The following is a 24,566-nucleotide window of genomic DNA, read 5'->3' as shown; positions in this document are numbered from 1 at the left end:
GGCACATCTGTAGACACAATACAGTCATTTTATGCCTTTTGCACATAAAAATCAGAAGGTCCACTCTCCCACATGTCTTTTTAAGGCCTCATTCAGACAGCAAAACTTGAACCGTGGGGGGTCTGGGTCTTGACTCTGTAATATGGACTTTAAAATGCGGACGCATCAAACCTGTCTGAATGAAACCTTAATGGGGTTGTCCACTTTCTGAAAACTGATGACCTTTCCACCGGATAGGTCATCAGTATATGATCGGTGCCTGTCCGACATCCGGACCCAGATGTTTTGAATGGGATGCAGTAGTTGGAGCCAGAAGCAGATGGCTCTGACCACTGCATAATGGCCGTTCGTCGGAACTGTAGCTCTGCTCCTATTCACTTGAATACTGCAGCTCGGCCGCTATTCTTTGACCGGAGCCATCTTTTTCCGGCAACATCGTCCGACGCCCGGAGGCAGCCATAGTGCCGGATCGGTGCGGGATCCAAGTGTTGGACACCTACCGCTCATATACTGATGACCTATCCGGTGGATAGGTCATCAGTTTTCAGAAAGTGGAAAACCCCTTTAATCAAAATTTGGATCGAGTTTTGGCACAAGGGAATGGCACAGGGGGCTTCAAGGGAAGAATATCTCTGTAATATGACATCAGATTGGACGTGGCATCCTATCTAACAGAAAAAAAACCTCTGCCTCACTATGACATTGGAGGTACAGTATGGCTCCATAAACTAAAAACAAACAAGAATGTGCCCATTCATTGACAGGAGGCAGGGATCTTAAAAATGTTAGGCATTTAAACACAAATTATATAAGAGCGTTGCAGAATGTTTCACCGTACAATGAATAAGCTTTAAGGATAATTCCTGGTGAGCACCTTATTATAATGGAGTTCATTTATTTGATCACAAAGTTTCCCCTAAGTAGAGATCTCTGGAGAGGAAGGGGTTATGGTGCAGTCATTTGTGGCGTATTTGCCTTCTTTTTCCACAGCATAAAAATACACTGCTAAAACTTTACAATGTAAGTATATGGGAAAAATATTCCGTAACGCACGAAATTAAGAAATCTGTCTGTGGAATATTTTTCCTATTGGACATTGTCCAGTCTTCTCCAGCATATTTCTACGTTGTCGAAATACAAGGCAAATCCACCACGTGACTGCACCTTTAAAAGAACCTGCACCACCCTGAATAACTGCTGTAATAGCCTACAGTATATTTAAAAAAAACAAAAAACGACTCCCCATTAACAACAATTAATAGGAAGCCATACTTAATATATAATTCTTTGTGCAGAGTAGCATGTTACAGCCACCAAAGCCTTTTTTAAGTAAGGTTTTCCTGATCTTACAGGATAGGATCCGATTCCATCCTTGGCTGTAAGTATATGTCTCAGATACAGAACTATAATATGCTCATGTATTTGCTTTTTTCCCAAAAACAGTGCCACACCTATCCTCAGGTTGTGTGTGGTATTGCATCTCAATTGCTTTTACTTCCATTGAGCTGAGCTGAAATACCAGACACAACACATGTATACAGTAGGTGTGGCGTGTTTGTGGAAGAAAGTACACACATTTTTTTTTTTAATTCTGTATAAACCCTAGTAAATATTTGATTTCTCTTGTACTATTACATCATTTTTTCTTCTCCGTTCATGGCTAAAGCAAGGATTCTGCTGGTTTCCTGATAAAAGTAGCGATGCGTTGTTAGAACTCGTTACATAGCGCTAAACTGTCATGACTCGTCACAACAGTAAACAATGTATACATGTGCAATAAATATTTATTGCATCTGATTGGCTGTTATCTTCACAGTTGTTAAATATTGACTTAATCAGTTATAAAATCATTGTGTCTATGGCCGGCTTTAATATATTGCAGCAATGGTAAATCCTCATACAAGTAATCCAAGATATTGCAACTGAGAAAAGCAATATAGGACAAGATTTAGTCATCATGGAGGGGAGGGGGACATCTTCCAGGTTTCTCTGTCACTGGAAATCAAGAACTGGCAATTATAGCACTATTATCACATCGCAATATACCAGCTGTCAGCTGTATGTATAAACTACCTCCACATGTCTACAAATATGTCATTAGAGTCTATTGTGGTGTCTTCATGCAGCAATTCTCATAGTTACAACTTTTTAAGTAAAGAAAAAGTGAGAGTTATAAGGAAATATTTTTTATTTCAGTGAATTTCTGCCATGCAAAACCTTAGCCACCCTTTGAGTGCCACCCTGGAATTGTTGGGCAAAGAGATGACGTAATGACTGCAGTCATGTTAGCTGAGGGTAGAACAGTGTTCTTCTGAAGGGTGGCTGTAAATGCAAGCCCTGATCTTCTTTCATCAATCACTGGGTGCATGGATCTTCTGCTCTGGCTGCCTGATCTACAGAGATGCCAACACGCCCCTCAGTCAGATGCATGCCCACCTAGAGCAGCACTGATTCTCCCTCTCCATCCAGGTGAATTGAAAGTCGTTGCAAGGAAGGAAGAGAGGAGGGAGAGCAGCTGCTGTTTGTGCTGCAGTCCTGTCATGCACAGAAAATTGCAACTCCAACAGAAAGAACCCGCAGAGCTGGAGCACAAGCTGAACACAGAGCCACCCTGCTGGGAAACAAAGGCTGCATAAGAATAGGGGTGACCCATCCCCTCATCTCCAGTCACTGGCATATGCCAGTCTGTGAGGGCACACTACCAAGGACTTGCTTCAGGCTATTGAGATTACATGTACTAGGGACAGGTGTGCAGGAAAGAAGCACCGGAGACTGCCCAAGCTCACTCTGCAAGGACCTGACATCAGTCTGAAGGCATCTCACAAGGCTTCCAGCCTGCAAGGTCTCACCTCATTCTGCAAGTCTGTAGGTGAACTAGGAACTGGCTGCTGTTTGGAAGGGATTTACCCAGTCGGTACAAACTTCAGCCACAAGTGGATCATCCACCAAAGACCTAAGTTTGCAGAGAAGTCTCCAGATACAGACCCTACAAGTAAGAACTACTCTGATCCTGGGACTATCTTTCTAAACAACGACCTTCTTCATGTAAGAACCTCAACCAGCCTTTGTAATAGGGGTTCATCTTATTAACCTGCATAGAGCTAACTAAGAAAGGACTACCCTTAGGGTTACCAACTGACCTCGTATAGCTTGACAATAATTGCTTCTACTGACCTGCATGTCCAGTTTTTGCAGAGGACATTAGCCAACTATTAAGAAAAAGGACCTGAGACTACAGGTAGGACATCTCCACTGGGACCTGACCTTTAGGAGATACACATTGGAATGGCTACACATAGAGTCCAGTTCTTCAACGTGTCCCCAGGACTTCAGAGAACAGGAAGCCTCAAGCTGCCCAGTAAGTGTGTAAAACTTTTTCATGGCTTTAGGATGCAATAATTTGTTGCAAATATGGGGCAAAATGTTGCAGGGAACACTCATGGCAGGGTCTATAGCTTCTCAGCTTGTTTTAATGTCCACCACAATCCTTAGCGTGCTCCAGAATTTTCAATTATTAAGTGCAGCGTGTGACTTCTGGAGATTACCTTGTCTTCTAATCCTCCTGGTGTGTGTTCTGCAGATTGTGGCTAGAGTGGCCACTGCTTATCAGATTTAGCTTGAATTTTTCTACCTCTCTCAATACTTCATATTAAAGTGAGAATGGAAACTTTTTATCTTTATACCGATCATCCAGAGCTTAACTCCGGCTTTATTATGAAACACTGTAGACTTTACAATGGGTTAATTACAGATACATGTTATGAAGTATATGTTTGTTTCTACTTCAAATTAAAGAGAATTCTTTAGGATTTGTTTACCTGCCTTGAAGTCTTATTAAAAAAAAAAACCCACACCGATAACCTAAGATTCTGCTGATGTCAAAATAAGTTGTGCCAAATGACAAATTCAGCTCTGCTATATATAAGTGGTTTGAAGCAATAGATATTGGCACTTTTGTATAGGATGTGAGACTTTAAGGTTGAAGTTAGTTTTAAAGGATAATGTATCATTCTTTATTCTTTCTATATAATAATAAATGGCAGTGATACATCTACTATTTATACATACAAGTGTAAACAGTTGCTATACCCATGTGTTCTTCCTATCACAGATATGTATCTTTTATGTTTTACCATTCATATGATTTAATGGTTTGTAAAATCTAAAACAAAACGGAAGATTTTTCTTTTCAAAACCAATGCAGTAAATAAGCTATTATTTTAATGCAAAAAGCTCAATACATTTGTATATGTCTTTGTATTTCTATCATTGTACATGAATAGTAACATATACAGGAAAATCTTTTATTTGGCATGCTACAAAATAAGTGAGTTGTATTGTTAACTTATCACACCAAAAAAAGTTCCTACAATGTATAGATAAGATATCACTAGTTCAAAATGTAATGGTACTTCATGAAAAAGTTTTTCCTAGATACATAGACATAAAATAGAAGTAACATCAATATAGAGGAAATACTCCAATATTGTATCAATCATATAAACCGTGAGATACATCTTCATATAGGGAAAGGCAACAGTGCAGTTCTGGGAGGAAAGGGTTTTCTAGGGTTATCCATGGCAAGGCTACGGTATAGGGTCTTCCTTATCGGGTTGATTGCTGCATATTCATTTTTCCAGGGACACTTTTTCATTACAAGGGACTTGACCAGCAGCGTTAAGACCGCCTGGCACTTGTTTCTACAAATAATCACATATTTGTGAAACTAGTAGCATAGTTTTGTTAGTGTTTTTTCTTGAGCTGTATCCCTGGAGGTTCTCTAAGGCTATGTTCACACTGAGTTTTTTGCAGGAGGAAAATTCCTCCTTCAAAAAGCGTTTTTTTTCCTCTATCTGACTGATTGAAATGGGGTTTTGGAGGCGGAAACCGCCTCAAGATGGGTCATGACGCTTCTTTTTACCGCGACGCGTTTTTTTTACTCGCGGTAAAAAAACTTGTCCAAATCCTATTGAAATCAATGGGAGGCGTTTTGCGGCGCGGTTTCCGCTTCAAAAAACTCTGTGTGAACAGGGCCTAAAGGGGCTTTCCCACAATCAATATTTATTACCTATCCACAGCAATCCATTCACTTTCTGTGGGGCTGCCAGAGATAGAGTGTATAAGTAAGCCCGTTCTCGGGATTGATGGGGTTCCAGGGGTCGGAACCCTACTGATCAGATACTTATTACCTATCCTGCAGAGAGGTGATAAATGTTGAATATATTTTATATTTTTATATATAATATATTTTTTTCAATGACCACCCGGCAATGTATGACCAGTCAGGTCCTGTTAGATCTCCGGAAACATTAAGGGCTCTGTCTCATTTCAACAAAAGTTTCATTTATTGTGTCAAGACATCTAAAATTATTTAAAAAAATAAATAAATTAAATATATAATTTCCATGGTAACAGACTACAAACAAACCCAGTTTGATGTTGCAGTCATACGCCCTCCCATCTGTACCCTCCTCTTTACTTATATACATTTGGCGACTTTTTAAGAAGTAGGGGACATATGAAAGGCATGACTGCCGGATGAGAGTACACAGGGTTTGTTTGTAGTCTGTTTCCATGGATACACTTAGGACTGCATAGAGGCTGTAGACACAAAACGACAGGACATTTTTAATTAAGACCTATTGCAAAGTTGCCTATTTTTTTAATTTAAGGTGTGCTAGGGAAACAAAATTGGTCCCAGAGGTTGTTCTAGCCTTTAAAAAGCCCTGCAAAAAGGAGGAACCCTGTTTTTTGTTTTACGTACGTGGAACACCACCAAGAATATGCTGGGTGGTTATGTATGGTGTATTCATGTATTGTATGTGACAATTTGTGAGAGAATCCAGCCATCTGGCGGCTTGCTGTTCGCAGTTTGTTTTGTTGATTGAGCAATGAGCACATCTATAGGACAATATTTCACCCACTCAGTTAAGTGGCTTATACTATATGGATATCTTCTCCAGTATCACACTTCTTATGGGTACAGTGTAGCATTTATTGAAGTTTGAAAACATGATTACAGTACGGGACAGTTGTCCTGCAGCGAGGCAGGGACTCCTAGCATCGTACCTAAGTATGATGCTAGGAGCCCGGCTCCCTGCAGTGTGTTCGGTCCGGGTTTTCCGGCCGAAATACGTTCCGTCCATTACGGACGTAACATGGTCGTGTGAACCCAGCCCTAGACAGGAGTGGAAAGCGTTACAAAGAGCGTCTCTCACCCCGGAGGACATGTCCTGCTGTGACATCCCCTTGATATAAGGGGGCTCTGTTTAATGTTTAATTTCCCCTGTGGAGGCACTGCAGGAAAGTTGAACACTTACTGCCAGGTTTCTCCGCAGTTTATATCTGATCGCTAGAGGTTCCAGCAGAAGGACACTGATCAGCTTATTGTCAAAGGACCCTCGTAATGAGTAGGCATTGTCGAAAGTAGAGAACCCTTTTAAAGTGAGTTTTTTTTTATTAATAAATTGAAAATTCTGTGTTTGAATAACTTCTAAATATATATTTTATAGACAGAGCTCTGTTTTTGCCAGAGAGCTCCAAATCCCTTAAATAGCCATAGAGATAAATAACAGTCTGCCACCACTAGAGGCAGATTACGATCTTATTTATATGGAACTAAATATTTACGCTGTATACAGTAAGCTCCTAAGCTCCCTCTAGTGGTGGCAGAATTTAATCATTTGAATAAAAAATATAAATATAAAGTTAAAATATATTAAGAAATTAATCGGCTCAGAATGATGAACCTAAACACGACATGGTGTAAAAAAGGTGAAGATTCCCTTTAAGGAGTAGGGGTAAGTAAGTTAAGGGTGGGAGAAAGATATAAGCAATATTTAAAAGTAATGTTTACTTTTAAATAGTCTTTTTGTCAAGATGCTCTAGTACTTTAGTTTTACTATCCATCCATTCATCCCTTCATCCATCCAAATATTTACTGCCCTTCCATTCCTGGCATTGACTTACGGGGGATCCTGACTGGTCAGGGTACCTATTTAGTCTACAATCCCTAGGTGAGTCTCCAAGACTTTCCTTAGCGCCTTCTACGGGACTCTGCAAACAAACTCATCATGCTGGGTCCAGTGAAATCCGTATTCTGTTGCTCAGTGACTCAGGAAGGAGCAAGTCTTGTTTGTTCCTATGGTCCTGGAGCAGGGGCCAAGGGCAGGACATAATTGCCATACCATCAATTGGTCAGAGGATTCACTGACCATTGCTAAATTCTTGGTGTGGGGATTTTGCAATAAAAACTGTGGTCAAAGCTGTATTTGCCATTTCACCCAGAATTATCTTCTACATTTCTCTTTTTTTTTTTTTTATACAAAATCTCACAAAAAATGTTAAAAGGATTTGTCCTCTAACTTTGCAATATATACCCCAAGGTCCTATCTCTGATCTTGTTCTGATTTGTGGAGTTTGTACTGGTGAACTGTCCTGATATTCTGTCTTAAAAGATCACAGATTGACCCCCAGAACATAATAATGACCCTCTCCCAAGATCTACCATAAGGTTGTATATCCAGTTATGTTGAAACCTATGGAGTCTTAGAAGGCGTCTGTGTGCTTTGGACATTTCCTTTTTTGTTAGAAGGGTCTGATGATACGAAAGAAGAAAGGACTGTTTGGAATTTGATTGTAGAAATAATCACACTTTTTAATGTTACACAAGTTTTCTTAAAATCACTCATCAATTAAAACACTGCATGTAGAAATTCGCTAGACCTGTTTCGTCTTCTCGCTACATCGACCCCAGCGATGAGCTCTAATCTGCAGGAATCTGTCAGGAGGAGTTCAATTTCCCTGAAGCGCCACCTCTGTTGAAATCAAGCATTACACAGTGCTAATTGAATTCAATGAATTGTCTATGTAATGCACGAACAAGCCAGGTGAGAGAGACGTTGGAAAGAAGCTACATATAGTGTCTGTCTCTATGAGATGAGGATTCTGAATGGAGGGCCCCCATTATAAACCAAGAATTTCCTTATTAGGAGTTTTAAAAATGGGTTTTCTAAACCAGACCACTCCTTGACGTGATCTGATTGGCGAATCTTGATCCTTATCTGAGTATTGCAAGCACTCCCAGCATGACCAAAGTCATATGAACGCTCGTACCCGATCTTTGTCCTGTGTAAACCAGGCAACGATCAGCCGATGAACGAGCAAATTCAAATTCGTTCATCAGCTGTTCGTATCAATTATGCAGCCAAAAATATTGTTGTTGGCAGCACATTTTCCTGTGCAAACTGGGCGATGTGCAGCCGACATGATGAAAATGTATGGGGACGAGTGATCGTAGTAACAATCACTCACACCTATGCATTGCTTCTTGGGAAAAGAGCAAACTAGCAGCGATCTACGAGCTGTCTCATTGAACGGCGCTCGTTTACATGGCCCATGTCGGGCCGTGTAAGGAGACCCTAACTTGGGTTATAGTCATTACTACTACAGCTCCCACAAAGAACGTCATCCAGCTTTCCTAGGGTTCTGAGCTGCCTAGTTATACAATGATAAAGTAGGGGAGGAGATGGGATGTTCCATTTCATAACTAGTCAGGTTTGTCCATTCCAGAGTTTAGAAAGGTTGTTGAAACCCTGTGGGTATGTTCACACGCAGTTTTTTCAGGCGTATTTCGGGGCGTAAATGCCTCAATATACGCCTTGCAAAAACGCTAGAGAAATGCAGACGAACAGCTTCTCATTGAAATCAATGGAAAAAAACAACATTTGAACTAAAAGACGCCGTGTAAAAAAAGAGCATGTCCCTTCTTGAGATATTTTTGGAGCTGTTTTAGGGTCAATTGAAAAACATCTCATAAATTCGGTTAAAAAAAAAAGCCTCAAAAAACGTTCTCTGCTTCAAGAATGGCTGAAAATCAGAGGCGGTTTTCCCTTGAAAACCGCTTAGTAATTTTCAGCCGTTTCTAATTGTGTGTGTGAACATACCCTGTATGAGAGCCGTTGTGCTTTCCACATTGGTGGTCGCCCAGCTTTCCCAGAACCCGACATAACAGATGACTGGAGTTTTTACCAACTTGACAGAAGAGGACTACTCAAGGACTGATATTTGCAGATGATTTGTATTTTTATCTTCTTCGAGTGGCGTTTTGGCTACTCCTTGTATCCTTGCTGCACCACATGAGATAGATTACCATCAGAAGTAAAGGAATGGATGCGCACACAGAGATTGGCACTTGAGATTTCAGGCTGACAGCTCCTGCTTGTTTGTAATTGTGTTTGGCTGCGGAGATGAATACTGCCCTCTCACCCTCTACATAGCGCTCTGTGTTCTGGCTGTCTTTACATCTGAACATTGGACCATACAACATCATTATTCCTGTTCTATCACATCATAATGATTTAATTATTGAGCACGGCAGAGATTTATACTGTCCGTTTTATGTTTAATGCAGCTCATGGTTTGATGGAAGGAAAAAAATAGTAGCATTTGTCGTTTTGTTAAAGAGCACTTATGTTCTCGAGAGCCGTCTTGCAATCAGGATTATGACATGAGAAATAATGACATATTTTGTTGTCATTTCTGTTTCCTTCCTTTTAATGATTTAAAAACAACAGAATCAAAGCGTCGGACACGGTGTGATATATCCAGCTTGCTCTAGAGCAAATATATAATTGGGACCTTCTGGATTGGAAATCATTAGTTGGGTCTGCTCAGGAAGAATCCTATATTTGCGATTAGGTTGCTCTATTTTTGTTGAGATCTACAGTATACTATTGTTGTAGAACTAATCGTACCATTTAAGGTCATTTGAATGAGAATTTAAAGTAAATGTCTTAGATTAATTTCTGAATATATCTTTTTATATAGCAGTCGGAGTTAATTTTAACTTTTTTTTATAATATTGCTTTTAGTGTGATATTAAAATACATTTTATTTTCTTGTGTTCTACTTTTTAGTTTTTTCTTACTTTTACTTCTCTATGGGGGCTGCCATTTTTTTTTTCATTTCTGTATGTGTCGATTAACGACATACAGAGATGGTATACGGCACATACAACCACATAGAGAATGCGAACGGGAGCCGTTCCATTCACTACAGTGTACGCCGTCTGTGTGGGAATGGCGCATGCGCTGTTCCCACACAGACCAAGACAAGGCTCTTTAGCAGAGCAAAATCCGGCGCCATTTTCATGTGGACCGGAAGCTGCTGCCGGACAGTCAGATGACGACTTTCGGCCGCGGCTTCCGGCAATATGTTCAAGGAAGCGAAGGCGCAAGGAATAGGAGCGGAGGCGGCAGGAGCAGGTAAGTTATGTTTGTGTATGTGATGTGTGTATTATGTACATGTATGTTCGTGTATCTGATGTGTGTATTATGTTCGTGTGATACTGTCTGCTTAGCACTGTATCTAATCCTCCTACACTGTGCATTCGCTCAGAAAATGGCAGCACACAGTGTAGGAGGTTTGAAGATTCAACCCCCTCCTTCTCCTGCCACTAGCCAGAATAAGGGAGGGGGGATTGTTTGAGGACACTAGAGCGAGTCTGTCTACCCCAAATTTGCAGCATAAAGCAATGAGGTTGCTTTACGACATTGACCATGCTGCAATTTTGGGAAGTGCTCCCTCTAGTGCCCAGCACATGGAAATGTTATAAATTAGAATCTAATTTATAATATTTCCTGACTTGTCAAGAAATTAAAAAAATTTAAAATGTATAATCACTCAAATAATGATTGTTTAACTAAAAAATAAATAAAAAAATTTCTAGCGACATATTCCCTTTAACTGTTTGGCTGTGAAAAAAAAAAGCTGGGAATTTTCAGGTCTATGTGTGTAAAACACTGATCTGACAACTATGAAGATACATTGAGATTAATCAGCACACCTTTTTGGAACCCCAATGGGGTTCCCATTCTGAGTTCTATGCCCTATGATTTTTCTGTACACCCCTGTCTTAATTTGCAGAGCTCGAGCAGGATTTAAATTCCACATGGATGTAGCAGATCTCCGTGAATATCTTGTCCTACAGTTCTAATAGCTTAGTTTTAATAAAAGCAGTAACATTTGCAGCATCGCCACGTGTGGTAAAGGCAGTCTCAACGTCTCCCTTCTCATAGGATTTATTCTGACTGCAAAGAAAAATGTCAGCGCTGAAATGAATAAAGAAGTTTTGCAATATTACAATAAGAAGGAATTAGACATGATTATTAGAAGTCCTTCCACCAGGCATGTTCTCATCTTACATCTGCCCTCCAGATAATAAGGTATAATAAATATATTCTGCTCTAGGCAAGGGCTTATTTTCTTCATATAACTTACACTGTGATTCGTCCTGGAGTGCAGCAGCTCATGACTATTTATGAAAGGTTAAGTCCTGTCCATCCTTCTAGAATGCATTATATTAGGGGTGGGGAACCTGTTTTTATGCCACGGCCATTTGGATGTTTGTAACATCATTCGCGTGCCATACAAAATTATCAACTTAAAAATGAGCCTGCTATAGTTGGTCAAACATTTAATTAACTCACCCCTTCTGACTTACTTACAGCGTGTAATGTCCGTGGCTGCGGGCTGTCAGCTCCAACCTCCCCCTGACAGCCGCAGCCACGATTCGGCAAGCGCCGTACCCAGCCTCCTCCTCAGGAGGCACCTGCGCTCACGTCCACTCACCTCAGCCGGATCCCTTTAATAGCGGGCACGAGCGTGCGCGCACCGGACCTCGTTGATGAACTTTGACCCGTGAGTACCCTGGACTATAATTGGGGTCCAGCCCCCTAGTTCTATTACCTGTTCCAGTTCCTAGCATTTAATACATTTCCGGTCTAGCACTGAGCTGTGCCAAAGTCGTGCCGTGCTGCATCCACATCTGACCTGCTTCACCTCGCCTGACGTCTACCTGCTGCCTAGTCCCAGCCGAGCCTGCCCTGCAGCTGTCTGAGCTGCCACAGGTACCTATAGAACTATAGACTCTCACCTGCTCCCTGTTGGCCAGCTGCCTTACCGCCAAGGCGGTACGGCCCAGTGGGTCCACAGACCCTTCGTGTTTTCCCATCAGGGACATTTATGACATATCCAATGGATATGTCACAAATGTCAGATAGATGCGGGTCCTGCACCGGTCTCTAGAATGGGGCCCCCTAAACCCCATTCTAGCTTTTTGTGCTCACGCTGATTTCTGACCATGAAGAAGAAAACAGCGTAGCTCGGCAAGCTACGCTGTTTTGTTCTTCATGGTCAAAAGTCAGATGCGTCAGCCGTAACACAGAGCAGTAGAAAGAGGTTTATGGGGCCCCGTTCTAGAGATAGATCTGGGACCCGCATCTGTCTGACATTTGACATATCCTGTGGATATATCATAAATGTCCTTGATGAAAAAATAACACCTTTAAGTCACCTGATCTCACTTCATGCAATTAGGACAGTTCCTATGTCTTCACTACAGCTAAATTTCTACATTTTGGGTGCAGAGGAGAGCAGATGGAGCCAAGTACTGTCATTCACTACTAGTGAATGAGGATGAAGCGGTCTGAGTGAGGAGGTCAGTACGTGCCGGCTCGGGAGTGGACTAGTTCAGTTACCTGACCTCACGTCAGGTGACTGGACTGGTCCATTCCCAGGCCGGCGTGTACTGGCCTCACTCAGACCGCCGCTCTCCTCCTGCTCCTAACTGTGAGTAGGGCGGATGGAGCCAAGGAGGGAATGACACGGCGGCAACGGCGGTCAGTGAGGTCCGGGTGTTCTGTGACGGGAGTGGACCAGTCCAGTCACCTGACCACACGTCAGGTGACCGGACTGGTCTACTCTTGGGCCAATACGCCTCAACCTCACTCAGAACGCCGCCATGCTAGGCCCCGTCCACCCTGCTCACTCACATTTAGGAGCAGGAGAAGGGCGGACGAAGCAAAGTAGCGAATGACGTGGTCTGAGTGAGGTCGTGCCAGACCAAATGATCTTGGGCTGGACATTCCCCATCCCTGCTCTATATGATGACAGCTGACTGTCCTGTCATGTGATGCTAAGCAACAGTGATCCTGATTGGCCAAAAGCCTCAAAGAAAAATTCTACAAGCTCCACCCCATAGACTAACTCAGAGATTCGGAAATCACATAAATTAATTTGCTCCTCACTTTCTGCAAATTACACAAATGGTAAACCTGTAAGAGGGGTAACCTACAGGGTTAAACTGTAAACCTCTTAATTGTGTGCGTGTGTGTTTTCTATTTACAGGTGGTGATGACTTCCCCAGGGGTAAGGAGTTTTATTTGTAGTATAGTCCCTGATAAGATAGCCAGTCTGGAATATCATGGAACGTGAGATAATGGGGACAGATAGGTTGGTTATGACCCTGCCGTCAGTTAGGTGGCACCCTGCTGGGCCAAGGACTGTCCACGCTGCTAGGGGACATGCTCCACATAGGGTGCTTTGGGCCCCGGGCAGTGATATTTCCAGGCACAATTTTGTGAGAGGTACGTACTCCTCTAGGGCTGAAACCTCAGACGTGCAAGTGTGACCATGTAGTAGTGGGTCTCGGGTAAGGTGTGATACTGGCTCACCAAAAGAGTTTAAAGGGGGTTGGGCATTGGTGCCAAGTTTTTGGGCATTTGCACCGGTGAGGAGTACAGACTTGACCTCCCCTATTGAAAACCAACTAAGGCCACCTAGGAATTTGAGACTAAAAGTTGTGTGCAGTGCCAGATCGCCAGACGGGAGCCGCTGGGGAGGCCTAAAAAAGACAGATTGCCGGACAGGGTGGGAGCTGTTGATCGCAGGACAGGTGCGAAAGCTCCCGTGTTGCCAAGCGGGGCAGAAGCTGTGGAGGCCGGCAAAAGTCAGATTGCCAGTCAGGGCAGGAGCCGCTGTGAACAGGCCTTCTCAGGGCCGCCATCAGGGGGGTATTAGGGGTAGTGGTGTGAGGGGCCCGGCCAAACCTAATTGAAAGGGGGGCCCGGCAACTGCCTCGACATTCTTTTGGTAGGAAAAAACGGGCCCCTGCAATGGGGCCCGTTTTTTTCACCAAAAGAATGTCGTGAGCTGCTGCTGCTGCTGCGGGCCCCCTCCCCTCGTCATGGGGGGCCGTCAAACCGTCCGCCCGCGCGCGCGCACCCGATCGCGCGCACAATGAAACTCCCGCGCGTGCGCACTCGCGAGCGCGCATCCACGAACGCCCGCACTGGAGACCGCGCGCACCCGCGATCGACCACGCGCGCACCCGCGACCGGCCGCCCGCGCACCCGCGAACGAAGCGCGCGCAGCCGCGGACCCACATGGACAAAACTTACCTGGAACCTGGCTGGAGGTGAAGGACTGGACGTCTGGACCGAAGACCTCCCCTGGAAGACATCGCCGGAAGAGGACTGGAGTGGGAGCAGCTCTTCTGACAGTGAGTAAATTATCTCAAAGTGTTGTTTATGTATGGCCCTGTTCACACAGTATTTTGCAGGCAAAAAAAAATCTGCCTCAAAATTCCTTAAAGAATTTTGAGGCAGATTTTGACCTGCCCACACTATCTTGCCGCGTTTTTTTGCTGCGTTTTTTGCCCGCGGCGATTGAGGACAGCAGACAAAAAACGCAGCGAAAAATGCATTTTCTGCCTCCCATTGATTTAGATGGGAGGTCAGAGGCGGAACCGCGGCAAGAAAGGACGTGCTGCTTTTTCTTTTTTCCGCGACTGGCTGCCATTGATTTCAGATTAAATCAATGGGAGGCGGTTTTGGAAGTTGTTTGGTGCTGATTCTGACGCAGTGTCCGAGTCAATATCAAGGCCCAAAAACTCTGTGAACTGGGCCTTATTGTTAGGGCTTATTCAGACGAACGTGTAATACGTCCGTGCAACGCGCGTGATTTTCACGCGCCTCGCACGGACCTATGTTACTCTATGGGGCCGTGCAGACTGTCAGTGATTTTCACGCAGCGTGTGTCCTTGTGTCCGCTGCGTAAAACTCACGACATGTCCAATATTTGTGCATTGTTCGCGCATCACGCACCCATTGAAGTCAATGGGTGCGTGAAAATCCCGCCCAGCGCTTCCGCAGCCGTATAAACTATGAATGAAATTAGAAAAGCACCACGTGCTACAAACATACAAACAGAGTGTCGTAATGATGGCGGCTGCGCGAAAATCACGCAGCCGCGCATCATACGCTGCTGACACACGGAGCTGTTATGGACCTTTTGCATGCGCAAAACGCCACGTTTTTTGCGCGTGCAAAAAGCACACGCTTGTGTAAATCCGGCCTTATGGTAGGAACACACTAGGCATGAACACTGCGGATTTTATGCAACACATTTTATTGTGGAAAATCCGCAGCGTATTACAGTCGCAGCAGAGTGGATGAGATTTTAACAAATCTCATTCACACGCTGCAAAAAAAATGTACCTGCAGTGTGGCTTTGGCTTTTTAAGTCGCATGTCAATTTATTCTGTGGAATCGCTGCTCCTCTGTTGCGGAAATGCTGCGGTTCTGCCGCAAAAATCACACAAGAGAAGAAAAAAAAGGTACTTTTTTAAATTGATAAAGTTTAGACTTGCCCGGCCGTAGTCCTGGTGACGCGATCCTCTATTCTTAGCGCAGCCCCGCCTCCTGTCATGACGTTTCATCCCATGTGACTGATGCAGCGGTCACATGGTCTACAGCGTCATCCCAGGAGGCGGGGCTACGTTCAGAAGAGAGAGATGCGTCACCAGGACTACGGCCAGGGCAAGTCTAAACTTTTTTTTCCCTGCAGGATTCCCGCAGCGGACACGCCTCACGAAACCTGCGCCGCTATTTGGTGCGGTTTTGCTGGCAGAATTCCCTGCGGCTCCCGGGATAAGCTGTGTCGTTTTACTCAGCATATCCGCCTAGTGTGTCCCTTATGATGTCGCTCCTGGAGCTGCTGCCGCTCTCTAAATAGGCAGTTGGTCCAGTAGAATTTGGAATTATTTTTTTTTGTGAACCAGCTTAAAAAAATACAAAACTTTTGTGTTAGGGCCTGTTCACATCACTGTTCGCTTCCGCTCCGGGGTTCCGTCTGAGGTTTCTGTCGGGTGAACCCCGCAATGGAAAGTGAAAGTGATAGCACAGCTTCCGTTTCCATCACCATTAGCGCAGTCGACTGCGCTATTAATTCCGTCCGAAAACCAGCCGGAATGGTGACGAACCACCGCTCCGGGGTTCCGTTTGAGGTTTCTGTCGGGTGAACCCCGCAACGGAAAGTGAAAGTGACAGCACAGCTTCCGTTTCAGTCACCATTGATCTCAATGGTGACGGAAACATCGCTAATGGTTTTCGTTCGTCACCATTCCGGCTGGTTTTCGGACGGAATTAATAGCGCAGTCGACTGCGCTAATGGTGATGGAAACGGAAGCTGTGCTATCACTTTCACTTTCCGTTGCGGGGTTCACCCGACAGAAACCTCAGAAGGAACCCCGGAGCGGAAGCGAACGGTGATGTGAACAGGCCCTAACACAAAAGTTTTGTATTTTTTTAAGCTGGTTCACAAAAAAAAATAATTCCAAATTCTACTGGACCAACTGCCTATTTAGAGAGCGGCAGCAGCTCCAGGAGCGACATCATAAGGGACACGCTAGGCGGATATGCTGAGTAAAACTACACAGCTTATCCCGGGAGCCGCAGGGAATTCCGCCAGCAAAACCGCACCAAATAGTGGCGCAGGTTTCGTGAGGCGTGTCCGCTGCGGGAATCCTGCAGGGAAAAAAAAGTTTAGACTTACCCCGGCCGTAGTTTAAGTGACGCATCTCTCTCTTCTGAACGTAGCCCCGCCTCCTGGGATGACGCTGTAGACCATGTGACCGCTGCAGCAGTCACATGGGATGAAACGTCATGACAGGAGGCCGAGCTGCGCTAAGAATAGAGGATCGCGTCACCAGGACTACGGCCGGGGCAAGTCTAAACTTTTTTATAAATTTAAAAAAGTGCCTTTTTTTTTTTTTCTCATTTGTGATTTTTGCGGCAGAACCGCAGCATTTCCACAACAGAGGAGCAGCGATTCCACAGAATACATTGACATGCGACTTAAAAAGCCAAAAAGTCACACTGCAGGTCCATTATTTTTGCAGCGTGTGGATGAGATTTGTTCATATCTCATCCCCTCTGCTGCGACTGTGATACGCTGCGGATTTTACACAATAAAATGTGCTGCATAAAATCCGCAGTGTTCATGCCTAGTGTGTTCCTACCCTAAGGCCGGATTTACACAAGCGTGTGCTTTTTGCGCGCGCAAAAACGTGGCGTTTTGCGCTTGCAAAAGGTCCATAACCGCTCCGTGTGTCAGCAGCGTATGATGCGCGGTTGCGTGATTTTCGCGCAGCCGCCATCATTATGACACTCTGTTTGTATGTTTGTAGCACGTGGTGCTTTTCTGTTTTCATTCATAGTTTATACGGCTGCGGAAGCGCTGGGCGTGATTTTCACGCACCCATTGACTTCAATGGGTGCGTGATGCGCGAACAATGCACAAATATCGGACATCTCGTGAGTTTTACGCAGCGGACTCGAGCTGCGTGAAAATCACTGACAGTCTGCACGGCCCCATAGAGTAACATAGGTCCGTGCGAGGCGCGTGAAAATCACTGAGTCTGCACGGCCCCATAGAGTAACATAGGTCCGTGCGAGGCGCGTTGCACGGATGTATTACACGTTCGTCTGAATAAGCCCTAACAATAAGGCCCAGTTCAGAGTTTTTGGGCCTTGATATTGACTCGGACACTGCGTCAGAATCAGCACCAAACAACTTCCAAAACCGCCTCCCATTGATTTAATCTGAAATCAATGGGAGCCAGTCGCGGAAAAAAGAAAAAGCAGCACGTCCTTTCTTGCCGCGGTTCTGCCTCTGACCTCCCATCGAAATCAATGGGAGGCAGAAAATGCATTTTTCGCTGCGTTTTCTGTCTGCTGTCCTCAATCGCCGCAGGCAAAAAACGCGGCAAGATAGTGTGGGCAGGTCAAAATCTGCCTCAAAATTCGGTGCGCGGTTCCAGGCGGTCGCCGGTGCGCATGCTTGGGAGTTTGCGGGAGCGCGTGATCGGTCGCACGGGCGGCGGTGTTTGACGGCCCCCATGCTACCCAGGGCCGCCATCAGGGGGGTATTAGGGGTACTGATGTGAGAGGCCCGGCCAAACCTAATTGAAAGGGGGGCCCGCAGCTCATGACATTCTTTTGGTGAAAAAAACGGGCTCCATTGCAGGGGCCTGTTTTTTTTCTACCAAAGGCAAGTCGCGGCAGTTTGCCGGGCCCCCCTTTCAATTAGGTTTGGCCGGGCCTCTCACATCAGTACCCATAATACCCCCCCTGATGGCGGCCCTGGGTACCATGATATAGTACTGGACGGAGTACCGTTAACAGGCGGTTCCACGGTAGGGGGGCCCAGAAAATGTAGCTGTAGGGGGCCCTGAAATTCCTGATGGCGGCCCTGGGCCTTCTAGGTGGACAGGGGGAAAGTCATCATCACCAACCATTGTACAAAGTTGCCTTAAATAAGAGACTTATTGCATGTGTAACGTTCAAGAATTTTGTCTCTCCAAGAGAATTCGTCCGCACTTAAGATTCTTTCTGCCATCTCTATCGTGTCAGTCCGCCAGTCTCGACCCCTGTCAAACACCTTTTGGGCAGTGGGCCAGTGGGCAACCTCCCCAGAAGGTTATAGCAAAAAAATAAATAAAACCAACATTGTATTCATGCCATTGGTTATAGAATGCGATGTCCAACAATAGATACAGTGGGGGGAATTTATAAAGCCCTCTACGACCGTTTTCTGGGGGGGTTTTTTTACCACGGTTTCTGCATCCTGATGGCTATGTAGTCTATATAATTTTGTTTGATTTCCCACTTTGGCCTTAGAAATTTATCTCAAATTAATCACCGCTCACATCACAGCAAAAACAAAAAAGTCTTCAGTAGATGGAGCTCTAGCTAAGGTTATCCCAGACTTCCTTTATGTCTCTATAAATATACATTTATAGTGTGTGTGTGTGTGTGTGTGTATATATATAATCACACTCTTTACTGTCATTCTTGATCTCTAACTTGTCTTTCTCTAAGATGATACGATCTCTACAGAGCCATATAGAGAATAATATTACTTTAATAATCCCTGCAGCAGGAGATGCGTGGTCTGAATTTTTGAGATTATTTTAGGAAGGACATAAATACGAATGATGGTTGGGGAGTATTAGCAATAGTCAAAAGGCCACAGACTAGTATTAAATGGATGCGGTTATTTCAATATAACCAAATAGCAAAATATTGGGCAGGGTGTGACTGAATGAGATCTGGGCATTAAATGGTCATAGGCTCCTTACCAATCACTGTAGCCATGATACCTTTTTTTTTTTTTTTTTTGTAAAAACGTTAAGGGCTATCTACAGCTTTGAATTTTTTTGAATAAAGTTTGATTAGTGCAACTTTCTGTTACCAATCACGTCTAAGTTAATAACTTAGATGTGATCGATAACCGGTGTATCCTGTGTGTCAGTGACACGCAGGAGCAGCTGACACTGAAACCGTCAGTCCTACTGAAATGATGGATTCAGGTCTCAGCACTAGATACAGCTGCTCTGTATACAGGATACAAAGTAGCTGTATCTGAAAAGGTAAGAATATTTTTAAATAAAATGTAATTACAAAGTTGCACCACACACACTGATAGACATTTTCTATAAAACAAGAAACCAAACCATTTCAAAAGTGTATATGGCCTGTAGAGCTGTAATTGACCAAGGGGAATGGGGGGGGGGGGGGTGGGCCCTTTGGGTACTGCACTAAGAACGATCACTCTACCAATGTGAATAGGTAATGCCTGTTAGTCCTGAGTAACATGGACATGTGACTGTAATTGTTCTATAGCTCCATTGTGTGACAGCTGCAGTCCAATAGCAAACAAAGCTAACTGAAGAATAACGTTGTGCAACTCCAATCCATTTGTGCAGCCCAAGCTGCTTGACCAGCTATAGTCCTGTACCAAGCAGCCCAAATTACCATATACCAACTTGTTTCTATATCCCTTACACATGGCACAGGGGAGAGATACAGCACTGGCACACCGCTTGCACGGTTTGTCAGTATTCGCAGAGCTCCCCTTGTTATAAAATTATGGTAAACATTAACTTAACAAAAAATTTGTACATTTTTCAGAGCGCTTAGTGAGGTTGGGGCCCATACTAATATTTCCTATGGAGCCCCATCGTTTGTGTTCGCCCCTGCCATATATCCCTGTCTATACCCTGACTTTTTGTTTATAGATCATGATTCATTTGTTGTTTTTATTGTAATATGCATTGTGTTCTTCTTCTGCCTCCCATGTATCCAGCGTTATGAAAACGGCTACAAGCACCATTAAGAAGTGTACAATTTATACTTTTTATAAAATTTTGGGAATAAAGTTCTATAAAACAATACAAGGGATTTGACATACTAATGCTTGCTTTTCTATAGTATTTGAGAGGGTTCATACGTTTTCACCTTCACTTTTTATCGATTGTAAGTTAAAAAGATTCTCAGGCGTGCGGCATAGGAAAAGCAGATTCTGGTTACTGATGCAGGAGTCTGCTGACTCTGCAGTCGTGAGAGGCTAAATCAAGAAGAAAAGTTCTAAGGTAAATCAAGTATTTCCTATCCAGCTAATGTCTCCTTATTGGCATGTAGTCAAAGCAACTTGATTTTGCCATTTAAAAATACTCCTACTTATATTTAGAAAATTGAAAGCGTACCTCTCATTATAATTTGTAAGCATAAACCAGTGGCATATGTGAATATACGGAGCAAATGGCTTCTGTCTTATCTTCCATCAAATTTTTATTTAATTTTTTTTGCTTTCTCTTTTTTTTTTTTTTTTCTCCTCTTTTTCTTTCGGGTTCACTGACCATATTAAGGGCTCATTCAGACGAGTGTGACTAGTCCGTGGGTTGAAACAACGCACAGCACTCTGCCCCATTGATTTCAATGGGGCTGTTCACACATGCGTTGGTTTTCACGCACCTAGCCGCCTATTGAAGTCAATAGGTGCGTGAAAACCACGGACAGCACACGGATGCACATCCGTGTGCTGTCTGTGTTTTACGCATCAATTACATAAAAAAAAAAAAAAGTGCTTGAGTGTGCGTGAAAAATGCCTGCCATAACACAACGCAACGATGCATAACGCAACGCACATGGACAGATTTACGCACGTTATTTATGCGCATAAATCTGTCACACTTGTGTGAATGTGGCCTAAAACAGAAAATATTAGACAGGGAGGAGAGGGCAGCTGCAGTAGTATCACTCCCTCAGTGTCTATATGAGACTAGTGCTGTGAGAGGCGAGAGGGAGGAGGAGTTATGTTAAAGAATCTCTGCCTCAGTCTGTGTGTTAGACTGCATGAGGGTGAGATGGGAGGTGGCACAGCAGGGGAGCAGGTATCTGATTGGTTTACAGCAGACAGCACAGCTCTGACATCATACCAGGAATTGTCCACCTACTCAGCAAGCATAGAGAAAGAAAATTGACATTTACAGAAATTAAGGAGTGTTAAGGAAAGGATTCAAAATATGCAGTTTACACACAATATTTCTAGCTGTACTACATCCAATACACATCTACACCAGCTTAAGAATTTATTGGGATTTTTATATTGTAATAATCACACTACCTTTATCCGCTTCCGTCCAAGTTTCTGTCCCTTTTGAGGCAAGAATAGCACAGCATGTAGTATGGTCCTTGCGGTCAAAAGTAGGAACCTTGACGGAATCTTGACGGACCAGTCTATAGGATCCATCGTGCACTGTTCGGCTCCATCATACGATGGATTCAGCAACCACAGACCCTAATAGTTACTTTTTAAACACTTATAAATACCTTTTTATCATCATTTATATAAAGCAAACCTAAACCTTAGTGCTGTACACAGATTATATTAACAATAAGTGATCGAGAGGATTCAGCTCCTCCTCCCTCCTCCCCTTCTGCACATTTCACAGAGCATGCCCACAACATACTTCCATAGATGTCATTGAGTAATTTTCTTATAAAATAAGTGCCACTCTGTGTGGCTTGTGTCTGGTATTGCAGCTCAACCCCATTCAAGTGAATTCTGCAGTATTTTCAGTTTCTTACACTCCATTTAATGTAGCTCTATAAGTCAAAAAGTATAATATATTATAAGAAACTCAATACGTCCTCCCTCCCCCCCAAAAAAACTGACAGGTAAAAGTCCCAGTAGTCAATACCATCCATTCCTCTATATATGTCGCTGCAGCCATACTTGCTTGTATCATTCGACCGGGTTACCTCGACCGACAACTCTGTTCTCGCTGTCATAAATGGTGTCCTAAGAATATTATTGTAAATGAAGCAAAAATAAAATTGCCAGTTAAGTTTCAGTGACTTCTCTCTAACCGTTGTGCAAAAATCATTATATTTGTTCTTTTACATCAAAGAACCCCCCAACTCCCACAAAAATGTTGTCATCATCTTTCAATCTGCTTATGAGTTTTGTCCCTGGCACCTTTCAGTTCCTCATTTACTGTAACAAATGGGAATGTTGCTTGTTCTGTCACTCTCTCTATCTCCCTCGAAACACTTGTGACCCTCTCACCGTCTACTAATGAGTCATTTCTCTGGAGACCAGGCTGTTCAGAACCAGCGAGGAGGGAAATACATAAAACAATACTTTAACTATTTCCTGGCCAGGTCTGAACATAAAAAATGACTTGTCTTATGATAACTTTGTTTTGTTATTATGTCATTTTAAGATTTTATTTTATTTTTTATTATTGTTTTTTTTGTGCCTGAGATAAAAGCCATAGTTAATATTAATGTTTTATATCTTTTAATTTTAGACTCGCTCAGTTTTTTTATAGTCTATATTAAACTTTATTGTAGCAATCCAGTGTTCACTTTAGTAACCGTATTTGTCATAATGTTTCTTGGTTCGTGTGGGGGAGGAGGAATATTTAATAGTCGCCCAAATTTGACTCTTTTGGATGCATGATTTCTTAAAATTAAGACATTTTACAAAATGTACTTGAACTTTTCAGTCGCATGACATTATTTTACTATAGCATACTTGCATACCTTTTAAAGAGGCTCTGTCACCAGATTATAAGTGCCCTATCTCCTACATAATCTGATCGGCGCTGTAATGTAGATAACGGCAGTGTTTTTTATTTTGAAAAACGATTATTTTTGAGCAAGTTATGAACAATTTTAGATTTATGCTAGTTAGTTCTTATTGACAAACTGGGCGTGTTTTTTTTTAACTAAGTGGGTATTGTAAAGAGAAGTGTATGACGCTGACCAATCATCATCATACACTTCTCTCCATTCATGTCCAGCTTCCCACAGGTTCTTCATCCTGAGAAGCCCTATCATTGACCCCCCCCCCCCCCTCAGGCACTGCACTAGACACAACTAGTAAGTGATGTCATTGTGAAATTGTAAATACGCCCCCCCCCCATTTTTGTTTATCTGTGGGGGGAGCATTAACCAGATTTTGTATTTAGGACTCAAACCTATTTACATATTCTAGATTATCTATGTCATTTTATAGACCACTGTAGATGGAGCCAATGGTGCTAAATACCCTTGATTTCACCCTTGTGGCTACTATAGTGTTCTTGGAAATGGGGATCTTCTTATTAAGGTGACCCTATACATCTTCCCTATGTAGGCTGTGTCTTTCGACAGTCACCATATTATTAAAAACAATGAGGGTGGAAATCTCTCTTACAAGGATCTGTAACTGGCGTAGCGGAGAAGCACCGGGGCCACTCTGCATCGTCGTCTTTAGATCTTTTTCTGCTGAGCCTCCTCTCCTATGGTTATGCCCCATGCAATCAGTAAATTACATCTAATTATCAAACTTGGTCAAATCACAAAAATCATCCACTGTTTTGACATGGAATCAGGTACAACAGTTTTAGACAGTTTTGATTGCTTCACTGTTATTTTTAGGTAAATCGTTTGCGATCATAAATACGTTTTTCGTAGTTAACTCCCTGTCAGGTTGTGTTCTTACAATTTTTAAATATGATTTTGCAGCCTATAAATATCATCTTAATTAAAACATCATTTACGTAATTAAAATTGATGCATCTCATTATTATGAAGCTCCTACCTTACACTGACTATAATCTATTTAACCTATTAACTCAAAAGTACTGCAGCATTGCACTGGTACTATACTTCAGGGGTGATGGATAATGGGTACTTCTGCATCTAGTGATTAATTGTCCAGTAGGTGGCAGTATTCTCCTGCTTTCCAGGAAAGGTTTGAGCACGTTAGGGAGGGAATGTTGAGACGGAGTACTGTGCAATGTCTCCACCTATGGAAATTGAACTGGGTCCCAATAGAAATCCTGCTATATCCTACTATTTAGTAGCTATGGTATATTTACATAGTTCCTAACATTTTAAACAACTTTATAGTAATCTAATAGTTCATCTGATATAGATCAACTTGTGATTTACTTACTGTTACAATTTAGTTGTTTTATTCATGCAACTTCTGCGTGAAGTTACTGCCACTAGGTGTCTCCCTTCCTGTAATCTGATGTCAACCATCTGTTGTCAAGCAAAATCTGTCCCTGGTTACAGAGCAGAATTGACTCTCTGCAGAAGATGGGGATG

At 43.1% G+C, this 24,566-nt stretch overlaps 1 protein-coding gene across 1 annotated transcript in view; it reads left to right on the top strand.

Annotated features, from left to right (window-relative positions):
- Positions 1-2,355: 2,355 nt before the first annotated feature.
- Positions 2,356-24,566, top strand: part of KIAA1217 (KIAA1217 ortholog) — a 534,607-nt gene continuing 512,396 nt past the window's right edge. The window contains exon 1 of the mRNA XM_075827545.1: positions 2,356-3,358. Coding sequence (XP_075683660.1) covers positions 3,286-3,358 — 73 coding nt within the window. The 5' untranslated portion in view covers positions 2,356-3,285. The remainder of the gene's footprint in view (positions 3,359-24,566) is intronic.

Source organism: Rhinoderma darwinii, chromosome 5 (assembly GCF_050947455.1).
Source record: "Rhinoderma darwinii isolate aRhiDar2 chromosome 5, aRhiDar2.hap1, whole genome shotgun sequence".
NCBI classification, from domain to species: domain Eukaryota; kingdom Metazoa; phylum Chordata; class Amphibia; order Anura; family Rhinodermatidae; genus Rhinoderma; species Rhinoderma darwinii.
The sequence above is the reverse complement of the archived record's forward strand: the minus strand, read 5'-3'. Positions and strand labels throughout refer to the sequence as shown.